At 38.3% G+C, this 13006-nt stretch overlaps 3 protein-coding genes across 4 annotated transcripts; all 3 read right to left on the bottom strand.

The window, feature by feature from the left end:
- Positions 1-256: 256 nt before the first annotated feature.
- LOC130716115 (uncharacterized) lies at positions 257-3050 on the bottom strand. The gene is made up of 5 exons (XM_057566309.1): positions 2896-3050; positions 2336-2429; positions 1100-1216; positions 808-909; positions 257-573 (listed from the first exon to the last, which is right to left on the bottom strand). The coding sequence occupies exons 1-5, from the start codon at positions 2973-2975 to the stop codon at positions 529-531; spliced, it is 438 nt and encodes a 145-aa protein (XP_057422292.1). The 5' UTR covers positions 2976-3050; the 3' UTR covers positions 257-528.
- Positions 3051-6419: 3369 nt separating this feature from the next.
- LOC130710143 (uncharacterized) lies at positions 6420-10990 on the bottom strand. Of its 2 annotated transcripts, none has more exons than XM_057559301.1 (3): positions 7456-10990; positions 6830-6941; positions 6420-6719 (listed from the first exon to the last, which is right to left on the bottom strand). In XM_057559301.1, the coding sequence occupies exon 1, from the start codon at positions 8366-8368 to the stop codon at positions 7457-7459; it is 912 nt and encodes a 303-aa protein (XP_057415284.1). In that variant the 5' UTR covers positions 8369-10990; the 3' UTR covers positions 6420-6719; positions 6830-6941; position 7456. The 2 variants fall into 2 exon arrangements, with proteins under 2 accessions (XP_057415284.1, XP_057415283.1); XM_057559300.1 differs by having other exon boundaries at positions 6830-7134; positions 7456-10989.
- A 722-nt stretch (positions 10991-11712) lies between these two features.
- On the bottom strand, positions 11713-12690 carry LOC130710144 (RING-H2 finger protein ATL56-like). Its single transcript, XM_057559302.1, has one exon. The coding sequence runs from the start codon at positions 12451-12453 to the stop codon at positions 11908-11910; it is 546 nt and encodes a 181-aa protein (XP_057415285.1). The 5' UTR covers positions 12454-12690; the 3' UTR covers positions 11713-11907.
- Positions 12691-13006: the final 316 nt, after the last annotated feature.

Below are 13006 nucleotides of genomic sequence, written 5' to 3'. Positions count from 1 at the left end.
AACTCATCCACTACCCCCCTCAATCAAACCAGTATCTGATAGTATTGAGAATGAATCTCTTATGAGTTATGATACCTGTTTCTGCAACGCACTTTTTGGATGACATGGAGTCACCAATTGAAATCATCAAAACTAGAAACACCCGAGTTGTGTTTAATTTTACCAAGAGAGTTGTAACCATATCGTATGACTAAGCCAGGCAACCATCTAATGAACTTGATCAGTCTCTAAACTAGGGAAAATAATGTGTCAAGAATTCAACAAGAAATGCTAGCAGCAGGGAAAAACAATTGAGTAGGTAAAACATCCATATCAAGCTACATCAATTGGCTAGCAGCTCAGTTATTTAGTAAAATCATGTTACATACGTAGGATTAACAGTAACAAGGAAATTTGAATAGGGAAAATTGCATAGCTTGGTATGTGATGTAAAAAGCTTATTGTAAACTTTGAGAAGATATATTCACAAAGAATGTGAGGAAGAATCTGCATTTCTTAACATGTATCCATATGCACCTCTTGGTCTGTCTACCGCACAAAAAAATGAATGATTGCATCGAAGTAGTCTTGCAGCTGAAAGAAAGAAGAAAATGTTTACATATCAAATCATTAAACAGGAATTGTCCAGCCAAATGGAAGTAATCCATGTATCAGATGTCTCCCAAGTCCCAATTAGTAGTGTGTTTGGTGTGTGCATGCAACAATGCCTACCCATATCTGTATGTATACTGGAGCTCTAGTAGGGTCCATGTGTGTATGTCCGAAAAAGAAAAGAACATGTAAGAAAAAATAGTTCCAAATTTTCACCTGAGTCATAATATTTTTTCCAGTTTGACCTTCTATAACTAGGCCTGCTGTGAGACCAATCATTGCCCAAGCTCCATTAATGGCCTCAATTTGACGCCTTCTCTGCGCTCACAACATTAAGGTGGTTAAATTTACAGTTAACTAATGAACACTGTTTTATTAGTGTTATGACACAGTATCCTTCTGTCTTAGCAGAAAAACATGGGGAAGAACAATAACTTTCATATTTCCTGTATACTTCCACAATAACCCTAATTATGAGATTCAAATTGGAAAATAAGAATGCTTTCACCTTGAGTTTTTCTTTTGCTTTAATTCTTTCCATTTGTTTGGCAGCCAATTGCTTGGCTTCCACAGGATCAACCATGATCACGTCATTTTTTGAACCTGCCTTTCCTGAAGATACCACCTGTATAATTATTAATATAAAGATGTAGATCACATCAAACGGTATATAAAGGAAAATATCAAAAAGAGAAGCGATAATTTACATCAAAAGAGCAAGTAAACATGGAAGTACACAATTGTTTTATAAACATCAATTTGATATCAGAAAGAAATGAAGTTATAGCAAGAAAAGGTTGTAACAAAACTATCTGTTTATTGCATTTAAAAGAAAAAAGAAGCAAATGAGTAAACTAAAATACATAAACAATTAACATATAGCAAGTCATTAGTTTAGACAACTGATTTAATTTCAAGAATGAAAAGTTCAGGTTAAAGCTAAAGAATATTATTTCACAGGAAGATAGCATTCCTCTTTTTCTCATGGAAGGGCAGAAGGAAGCAACAAATCAAGAATGATAGTGTTTTTCATGAAATAAGATTGACTCACTGAGACACAGATATTATAAGAAATTCAGATATTCTCACATAAAGTAATTATACTATATTAAGAGAGTGTTTGGTTTTGCAGTTGGAAGCCCTCGTAAGTCGTAACTACTATGGAAAAGCCACAAAGTGTTAGTTCGGGATTGTCATGCTTTAAACTGTGTGTCAACCACCAATCTAAACACACTATAAGACTTAGGAATGTTTTCAATGTGACAATAAAGTCTCATTGTCAATTCTCTGCATGTAGTAATTATATTTAGCATAAATCAGGTATACGAAGAAGTCATAATATGATATGATGGGTTCAGCTACATAGATCATTCTGGATATACAACCTAGGTTAGATAACTCCCATAGATGTTACGTCCATGTCATTTCTTACTTCATTATGACTTCCTACCTTTTGTATACCCTGTTATCCTCCTAAATTTTCAATCTACTACTTCTCTCCTATGCATTTATATTCTTATGTCAGTAAATGTTTATATGAGATAGGATCATAGGAAGTAGAAAGTAGTATAAATATGAAATACATTAAAAGCAACACAACTGGATAATCATTTCAGGATATCATACTTATATCTTCAAAGTTTCCAACAACATATAAGTTAATGAGTTCAAAAAGAAACATATCATCTTAATAGTTTTATTAGTTCTTTTGAACCATACATGGGAATTTTCACTTTATGCATACTTTGGTATTACTAGCAGTAGCAAGGACTCGAAATGATTGACTCCGAGGTGTATTGGAAACTATGCTTACATCTTGCTCTCTTTTCCATCCCCACCTAAAACAAGGAAAGTAATCTCATCAATCAGCAATAACAAGAAGGTTGGACAGTCATGTTCTTCTTCAAGCAGAAAAAAATCCAGCAATCATCTGATGGAATAAACTGAATTTTCTTACACACCCTGCCCTGCCTATATTAAGAACAATTCTTTATTCCTCTATATTGTTTGTTATCTATACCACATCAACACAATGCCTCTTATCACATTAATGTTTATACAATGCTAAAACCCCTTTTGGTATTTTTTTGGACCTCAAAAACAAAAGAATTCAATTCATACACAACCAAATTCTGGCTATCAAAGCATATCTGCAAATCTAAGCATAAAGAAGTGAACTTTGGTGGAGAAAAGGGAAGAGCAGGTAGATGGGATTAAAGGGTCGAAACGAAAGCAGTTCCCAAAGCACAAAGAAATGAACCACCTAGGAATCAAATTCTGGAAAAGAAGAGAAGCAGAACTTACTTGACGACAGTTAGAGAGCGGTGCTGAACGGGAAATGGAACAAGGTGAGTGTTGGTTAGAGGAAGAATGTTTGAGGCCATTGCGTAGCTTTATCCCTTCCCGTTTTCTCTTCTGCCTTCTTTATGCTCTTGTTTTGCCAACTAAATTAATATTCTCATGCCAAAATACTGAAATTCTTTTTTCTTCATCTGAAAATTCTAAATTAATTTATAATTTTTTTAAATGGAATTAATATTAATATTAGAATTTTTAAACAAAAATGATAAGTGGACATACGCATTTCATTTGTCACCTTTGGACCTACAATTTTATGTGGTTAAAAATTGTCACAAGTCCATTTGTAGCGGTAAAAAACAGTCATTAAAAATTTGTAAATGTTCGATGTTAAGTGAAGATCATATTTCTACATATCATTAAATTTGAATTATGATCCATATAGATGGTGTTTGTGTTGGTTATACCTTATATCTCACAACCTCTCCTTCTTAGTTTATTTTTTAACAAAGGTCAGTTTGTGACCTAATTTTACACCATCAAGTATTCAAATACTAGTCCTAAACTTCACATTTTTCAAGCAATTATAACTAAGTAATGATAGGTATACATACATTTTATGATAGACATCCATTAGACATACACATTTATGGCGGTTTTTATTCCCACAACTTTGTGGAGTTAAAATACACCACAAATATGTAAGTCTTCTAGAAAGTATGTTTATCTTGTTGATTTTCACTTCACATCAATCGTTCCATTTTAGCTAATCACTTCCCTATCATAGAGCTCGTCTGATATGTTGTATAGTATAATAACTGATGGTATTAGGTAGGATTGTATTACGCCTGATATGATAAGGTATGATAAGAATTTAATTATGGCTTAATACATCAAAATGCCTCTGGAATTGTAAAGGGAATCAGTTCTAGGACCTAAGAAATTTTCACATCAAATTGGGTCCCTAAGAATTTTTTTTTTAATTCAATTAAGGACAAAGTGTGTCTGATGCTGAAGTGGCTTCAATTTTAGCCTACTCAGCTTTTCCACGTGGCATTTAGAATTATTTTTAAATTGAAAAATTCTAAAAGTTAATTTTTTAATTCCAACTCATTTTTTAATTATTCAAAAAATCTTTAATTAATTATTCATCATTCTGATTAGCCTGAATAACCCTAGATCTCATTGAACTTCTCATCTTCCTCCCTCCTCTCCCACCATACCCACCCTCAACCTCACCCCACCCCCAACCCCCCACCCATAACCCTGCAAACCCGTCGTGTGGGTCGCACTCCATCGCCGCTTCCTTGTCGCCACTGCCCCTCATCTCCCTCTCTCTAAATCATTTGTGGTCGTCCTGGGCTTGTGGTGGCTTGTGGTGGTGAATGGGTTTGCTGGGTTCGTCGTCCTTTCCTCTCGCCCCCATCATGCTCTTCTTCTCTCTCTAATTCGTACTGTTTTGATGATCTCAAAGCCCCCAGGGAGCGCCGCTTGGAAGCAACATCGTTCCTCTTCTTGTGATTCGATGGATATGAGGGGTGGTGGTGGGTTCTGGGTGATGGGTTTTGGGTTTGGAGTGGCGTGAAGAGGTTGGTGATGGTGGTGGGTGGTTTCTGGTTGATGGTGGTGGTAGGTTTTGGGTGGCGTGGAGGTGGGTGGGTTCTGGGTTTAGCCTAGCTCAGAATTCCTTCTTTGATTCCAACATAGATGGGTTGCTTTGAGGAGATGAGAAATAGAGGAATGTTTCGTTGTGTGTTTTTTCTCAACTTTTTGTTTTGTAATGTTTTGAAGGCTTGGTTGCGCTAATGAATGTGATATTTTATCTTTCTATTTGTTGAGTTCAGACTCTTCTTCACTCTGCTTTCTCACTTTATATTTATGATTTAGTCCCTGATTCTAGTTTTAATGAGAACTCTTGCTAATTTGGTGATAAAAGAAGGAAGAAGGATCGAGTTCTGTCACTCACGCACACAACGAACAAAGGAGATAATTCCGCAGATCTTGGATCTGGACTTGGAAGAAGAAGAAATGGATTTAGAGAGATAATTAGTTTATAATTAGTTAAGGGATTATTAGATTAGGGATTTTATTTAAATTAGGGATTTTATTAAGTTTTTTATTTTTTTTCTGCTTAAATAAATGAGTTGGAATTTAAAAATAAAGTTTTATAATTTTTTAATTTAAAAAAATAAATAAAAATGTCACGTGGAATTGCTGACTAGGATAAAATTGAAGTCTGGCAGCATTTGTCTTTAATTGAATTAAAAAAAATCTTAGGGACCCAATTTAGGTCATGCAATTGATTCCCTTTACAATTTCAGGGGCTTTTTGATATATTAAGCCTTTAATTATATATAACGTTTGGTGATACATTGTCTAACATATCACATCGTTTAAATTGATACAATCATATGGTTGGCGGGTGGTAGGGGTGGTGGAGAGAGGTGGTTGTGGTGGTAGAGACGGCAGCGATGGTTGTGGTGGTAGTTGTGGCGACAATGGTGGAGGTAGAGTGGTGGTGGTGGTGGCGATGGTCGTGGTAGGGGTAGAGGGTGGTTGAGGCGATTGTGAGAGGGCAATATAATTGGTTGTGATATTGATAGTGTTGTAGTACGGTGATGGCGATGGTAGTAGTAGTTGTGACAGTAGTGGTGACGACAATGGCAGTGGACGGTGGCGGTAGACTGGTAGTGGCAATGCCGGTGGTAGAAGATAGAGGCGGTGGTGGAGTTGGTAGTGGTGGCGGCACTAGTGATAGTACAATGGTGGTGGCACATGCAATGTTATAGGGCGCCAATGGTAGTGGGTGGTGATGAAGGCAGACGAGTTGGTGTGGTTGTGGTGGAGGTAGTGGTGGCAATGATGGCGCAACAGCGATAACGACGGTGGTGATAGAAATTGGAAATTTTGATATCATAAGTAATGGTCAATGTTACGTTATTTTTGAATTGCAACACTTAATTAGATATACGGTTAATTTTATATGTTTTATAAAGTTTATGAACAGGACTACATAATGTTTAACATCAATTCTAAAAAACATACAATCACGTTAGCAGTTTGAAAGAAAAATCCACTAGCATTGTCAATGTGTATATATTCTTGACTGGAATTACCAATCAGCAAATATCACCTCTATGTAAAGGACACACCTCTAAGTTTTGCTAGTGATGGTTGAATGATCAATCTTCGTTAGGAAGAAACAGAACTTGTAAAATTATTAGAAGGAGTAATCCATAGGCTCTTTAATAGATGCTCACATGAATTTTTAATTATCTTTCACACCATAATTGATCTGTGATAGTCCCACCAGTCATGGTCATGGCAAATACAAAACTTATCTACAAACTTTTGGTTTACATTAACATTCATTTTAATTGTACTAAAATATTTGCAGAACAAATCACAGGAAAATGCAAGCAACTTCTCAAATATACTATGTGCATGTTTGAATTCTTTCTACTATTGAATCTAAAACCAAAGTCAATCATAGAGAAGTTTCTATTAGTAGGTCCTAGGTGTCAGATTGATTCTGAGTATAAGCAGGTATTTTTCACTACAATGAGAGAACATAAAAGGGTGTTGTATAACAGAAATGAATGTATTAGGTTCCATTTTGATCCTTGAGGAAATTTTGGGCAATACCAATACAAGGCTGCTATCAATAAAACTCTTAGCAGGCAGTTGTAGTTTATGATCACAAACAGAAGATGAGAAAGTGAGCATTTAAGGTAACAGAGGATGAGATCACAGCCCTGTTCTCTGAACTGAGAAAAGCAGCAATTACCTCATTCCGTGGCCTATAATGGGTTCTTACACCAGAGTAATATCTGCGAAGTTCAAATATAAAGGCAAGTTACACATAATGCAAAAGCCCTTTTTTTCCAGAAATGAAGTGAACTTGAACATAAATAAACACAATAAAGGAAGAGACCACTACCTTTGCAATTGGTGCTCGTAAGGTCCAAGTAGAACCCTGAAATCACCACTTGAAAGCGTGTTTGCAACCACTATTATTGAACTTATCAGAATCATTTCTCCCCCCATCAAAACTACTCCATTAATAGCATGTTTTGATCAGCTTCTCTAACATCAAAATTAATTCATAAACTCAAAAGCTACCCTACTCACAGATGCTTCTCCGTATAATTGACTTTGTCTCCAAAAAGAATCAATTGTAGAAGTGCTTCTAAACACCCACTAACTTTTTTTAGAACCACTTCTCACCTTAACATGAAAATCTACCTGGTTATGAAACACACATTGAATGCACCAAGTTTGAGATTGAAGAGAAGAAATGAAGGGGAATGAAAACAAACTTTGGAGCCTAAAGTAGCACTCCAGTGCCAGAAACCATTACAAAATTACTTGGACATACAAACAGTGTAGACATCAACTCACACCCATATTTTCTATATATATTTTTTTTCTTCTATCATATATCACATTCATTACTCGATGTTTCTTCACGGGTGCATTCCTTTGCCAACCTAGCAAGTGTCTAGGTAATGCATTGGAATCACAATCAAATCTACAACTAAAATGAAATTAACACAAAAAAATTACATTACAGAGAGTTGTTGACTTGTTGTAGAGGTAGTTCATCAGGATCAGGTTGAGCTTCCTTAACTGGATGCTGTTTTCTACAATGGCAGTAGAACACTGTCATAATCACATAACTCCACAGCACCATGAATCCGTACGAAACTATCAAAACCGCTTTATCCTCAACTCCAATCGAATCCTCACCGTCCATCAACCGCTCCACTTTCGACCCGATCGAGCTCGACCCCAAAACGAACAAACCCGACAGAACCCACCCGCAAACCCGGTTCCCCTCCATCAACCCGGATGCGACCCTTATAGCATCCCACCCGAACCTCTCTTCAGAAACGGAGACCACGAGTGCCACACTCGTCACCGCCATCAGGTACACCTCGAGACCCGATCCGATTAGGAAGACGAGGAGCGGCGACCCGGTGAGCGCTGCGATGGCGCGGGGGATTGGAGAGAACGCGAGGAGGAGGGCGTAGATATAGATGGTGGTGACGGAGAGGCGCATGGAGTGGTGCTTGAGGGCGGAGGCGGCGGAGTGGAGGGTGGGGGCGGGGGTGAGTGTGGAGTGGACGGCGGAGATGGCGGCGGCGAGGGAGAGGAAGAAGGAGGGGATTGCGAAGAGTGCTTTGACACGGAGAAGTGAGGAGGCGTCGTGGCGGGACTCGCGCCAGACGTGGCGGGCTTCGAAGCGGGTGGGGGCGTGGTGGGCGAGGGATTCGAGGCGGTGGATGCGGGCGGTGAGAGGTTGGGTGGTGATGGATTGGGAGATGAGGAGGGTGGAGAGAGGGAGAGTGGTGAGGAGCATGATCGATGTGAATGGGAGGGGATTGGAAGAGAGGATTTGGAGTGATTCGAAGATGAGTTTGAGTGGGGAAAGGGAAACGCGGCACCACGATAACAACACTCCCTCCGATTCACACATTGATTCTCTACGAGTGTTGGATCATGGAGGATGGATCATGTTTTGTTTAGGTTTCTGACCAGTGTTGTTGCTGTGGAAGGAGGTCAAATAACGAAATTAAGGTAGATTTGCCGTTGACAAAAAAAATTAAACGTAGATGTGGCGTTTCTACGATCTCTTAGGTTTGGTCTGTTTCCTCGATCTCTTAGGTTCGACAACTTAGATTTCACTCACAATCACATATTATTTCAACGATAGAGTACACTTGTTCCAATGTGTGTGTGTTTTTTTATTTCATTTTTTACTTGAAATTGCGTGCTAACATGCATTTACAAAGTCAATAGATATCCAAATTAAAGTCAACATATATTCAAACATAGTTTTAATTGTTAAGGCCAAAGCTAACAAATATCCAAACATAGTATCAATTCCGATTAATTCAACAGGTAATAAAAAGCTATTCTGAGCATATTTAATGAAATGTTCCAGAATTACTTCTAAATAGAAAATACAAATTATAACTCAATAGAATTGTTGTGATCCGAATTTGTATTTGACTATCAATCCAAACACACTATCTACCCACAGAAGAAGATACACGCCACACGACATGCCTCATAATAATAGTTATATGATAAAAACTATATAAATGTGACATAATACCCAATATTATTATATGCCAGTTCTTTTTTTTATGAAGAACTATTGCACCGACCCCAAATTAATAAATAAGGAGATATGCATAAAAAAAGAGGGAACTAATTCGCATTTTGTTTGTTCAAATATTCACAGGCACATGATCCATCACCAGCAACCTGCCAAAATATGAAGCAAGAAGACACAAGATGCATTTTTGGAAGTCAAATTTGTTACACAGTACACATAAAAAATTGATACTCAATAGATGCCTACTATCTTCCACTCATAGAGATAGATCAGAGTGTTTCAAAAAAAAAATTAGAGATAGATCAGAGGATGACTCTCAGCTGCATCCATTTCATAACTGCCCTATTGTCTATCCAATATCCTGTTGGGGTCAGTCATAATCATGGTTTCATCTCATACCCAGTCCCCATCCATTCAGCATAAAAAATTATAATATGTGTTTATGTGATAATAGCTTATGTAAGCGCTTAGATAAACTATTTACCCAAACATCCTCCTAGTCTCAATTTGTGTTTTAAACATCGAAACACACCTGACATCCCACATATTTTTCTCTCTATAAATCTGTTTCTATTGCATTTTATCGGCTGCGCCTACCGTGTGTCAGTTTCAAACTGACACACGGTGCTTCAGTTTTCCTATATGAGTGATAAGACAAAATTAACCTTCATTGCTCAAATTTTTCCATCTTTCTCCTTCCACCATCACCAACACTCACTCTTCTAACCTTCAAGTTTTCCAGATCTGCAGATTAATTGGAACTGAATAATGGGTATGACATTTTTTTTTTTTGGAAGGAGAAATTTATTAATAAAGAAGGGAACCAAGAGCAGTAGAACCGACTCAAGGACCAGGAACAACAGAAACTAGCCAAGGATCCCCACATAGACAGCATCACGAGGCCAAAAAGAAAAGGAACAAAAACCAGAAGATGAGAAAATGTAGCAGAAAGCAAGAGACAGAAAATTAGAGAATAATGGGTATGACATTTACCAACTCTCACTCTTCTAATCTTCAACTTCAACCTTTCTCTTCCAACCCTATCTTCTTCTTCATCTTCTGTCACAAAGCTCTTCACTTTCTCCATCCCCATTTCCAATTAACCAGATTCATCAAAACTGGGTTTGTGTCTATTCTTCTGGGTTTTGCTGGGTCTCTAACTGCAGTTCATCCAGCCACTGCGTTGTACAGCCACAACCCCAACGCACCGCACATCCGCCAGCGGTTGTACAGCAACACCAGCGGCGTTCTCAGCACAATCGGTACTCCGACCACTGTAGAACCATGGAGATGGCTTACCTGATGGCTTTGAAGCATTTTTGGGCAGCACAACACCAAAGATCTCCACCACGGTTCCTAGATCTGGGCAAACTTCCACATACCTGCAACTGGAGTTTCCAGCCAACTCCGGCGTCGTTTTAAAGCGAGACCACCACCATTAGACTTCTCGTCTTGAGAGCTTTCAGATCCTGTAGTTAGCTCGTTGAAGTGAAGCTTGGGTGCGCGGCGGACAAAGAAGCGACACGGCGGAGATGGTGCGGTGGTGGATGAATCCGACCAATGGGGGTGGGTTGGGAAAGAAGAAGGGTGTTTTTGTAAATTAAGATATAATTAATAAATGAATTGTTTTAATGCTAATTTATCTGAACCGTTAAAATTTAAAAATATCAGATCTAATGGTGCATATGAAACTGAAGCACCGTGTGTCAATTTGAGACTGACACACGGTAGGTGAAACCCATTTTATCATATATCATATATATTATTTCTCCACTTTCTTTTTCACTCTCAATCTCAATGTGTCAACACTTTCGTGTATACCAAACATTTGATGTAGCAGTCATCCAACTGGAGAAAAAATCCAATTATCCGCCGTCTCAGTAAAGTCTTTTGGAATTGACTGGCCCGCACTGCTATTGGGGTTGGCAACCATGCCAATCAACAGATAATGGAATATTTTATCATAAGATAAGAATAATCAAATTGACCAAAAAAAAAAAAAAGAATAATCAAGTGTACTGTGACAACAACTTCTACAAAAAAATATCTACCCAACTTGCAAAGCCAAATTTGTGAAATACTAGCAATTTGGCATATGCATCAGAAGCAAGGACAAAAATGTATAAGCTAAATGAAGAAAATGTTATCCTGTACTTGTTTTAGTCCCTTCACCTCAGCACCTGTCTTTTATGTAAATCATTTATGCTAAAAAGGAAGAAATCATGCACGTTATCAATTTTCAAATTTTCTAAGAATTAGACTCAAACATACATGTTAAACTTAAACCTGAAGTTAATCTACTTCAGGATGTCGCTTAGTAATAAAACAGAAGCAAGGTTAGAACCTGCCTCTGCCCTGTAGCTTCAATAAGCAATCATTCAACAAGAACTTAACAGTCAATTTACTTCAACAACAACACTCATAATTTTCAAGTAGATTGATTAGGTAGACTATGGTGATCATAGCCCAAATTATGCTGCTCCTGCAAGTTCAACTCCTTGTCTAGTAATTTAAATTTTAAACACAGAAATCACCTCTGAAAGAGGTTTTGTTTTATAGGTAAATGTTAGTTGTTAGTAAATTAGTACAAATTATCCCTTCTCATAGTTCGAATCCTGACCCTTCATCTACAATTACCTCTGAAAGAGGTTTCAGAGGTGAACTATCAAATTCTGAGTTGAGTAGACAAAAACAAAAACTACGCTGAAAGACTAGGCATTCATTAATCATTACCAACAATGATCAACAATCAAATTCTTCTAACCATTGTTTCAACATTGAAGCGAACCCAAAAGGGGAAAAAGACCATTGCTATGATGCAATTCATACAAGAGATACTACTATGTCTATACATAGAGAAAAGTGGGGTTAAAATAAAAATCAAAACTTACAAGTTATAAAATGGGGTTAGATGGGCAAGTAACAAATTGAGTAGAACTAGAAGGGTGCGATTGAACCGTGGCGGAATCGGCATTTAATCGAACAGGTGTCCTGCACGTGGGGCAAGCGGCGACCTTGACAAGCCACGCGTCGACGCAGCGGCGGTGGAAGACATGAGAGCAACCGGGGAGCTTCCTGCACCACTGGCCGTTGCGGAAGCCGTCTAAGCAGACGACGCAATGGGAATCGAGTCCGGGTGCGGCGGGGGAACCCTTTGAGACGCGAAAATGGGGGAGTTTGTTGATGTCGCGGGGGAGGAAGGTGTTGGGGAAGCGGGAGGCGCCGGGGCGGAAGCGGAGGCGGTGGAGAGCGCCGCCGAGGAGGAAGAGGTGGAGGAGGAGGAAGGCGGCGAAACCGAGGAAGAGGAAGAAGAGGGAGGTGAGGAGGAGCATGATGATGGGTTTGAGGAAGAGGGAGAGGAGGTTAGGTGGGTTTGGTTTGGGGTGTGGAGGGGAATCGAGATCCCCAGTGGTGGTACCATGTTGATGAGGAGGAGGCATGATGGTGAATTGGTGATGATTGAAATTGAGGTTTCTGGTAATGGTAATGGTGATGAATGATAATAATAGAGATTGAATTGTTTGAAGGAAAGAGATGAATGATGAAGAATGAATCAAGCGTAACGAAACGAAGCCTGTAAAATAGGGATAAATACGAGTCAATAAAAGGAAAGAGACGAGGGAAAGAGGACCGAATCCAAATCTAGGGGCGGTACATGGAAATGGATCCTCTACTTGTTGCCATCATCCTTGCTCCATGCGCTGCTTTATATCATACTACTTTAATAAATTAAATTAATATATTTTAATTCACAAAATTCAATTATGTTAACGACTCATTGGTTCAATGATATATGTTTGATTCGAGTTTTATTGATTCGAGTCTTGTTGATGAAAAAAACTAGTACGGAAAGAATGAGTTAGCTTCACCATGTGTTGGGTCATAGGTGTTGCTCGAACAAGATTGACTCTCATGGAGAAGACTTGTAAGAGAAAAAAAATCAAATCAATAATGATATATACACACCTCATTTTTTAAACACTTCATTTCCAC

Source organism: Lotus japonicus, chromosome 4, assembly GCF_012489685.1.
Source record: "Lotus japonicus ecotype B-129 chromosome 4, LjGifu_v1.2".
NCBI lineage: Eukaryota > Viridiplantae > Streptophyta > Magnoliopsida > Fabales > Fabaceae > Lotus > Lotus japonicus.
This window is presented reverse-complemented; position numbering and strand designations above follow the sequence as displayed.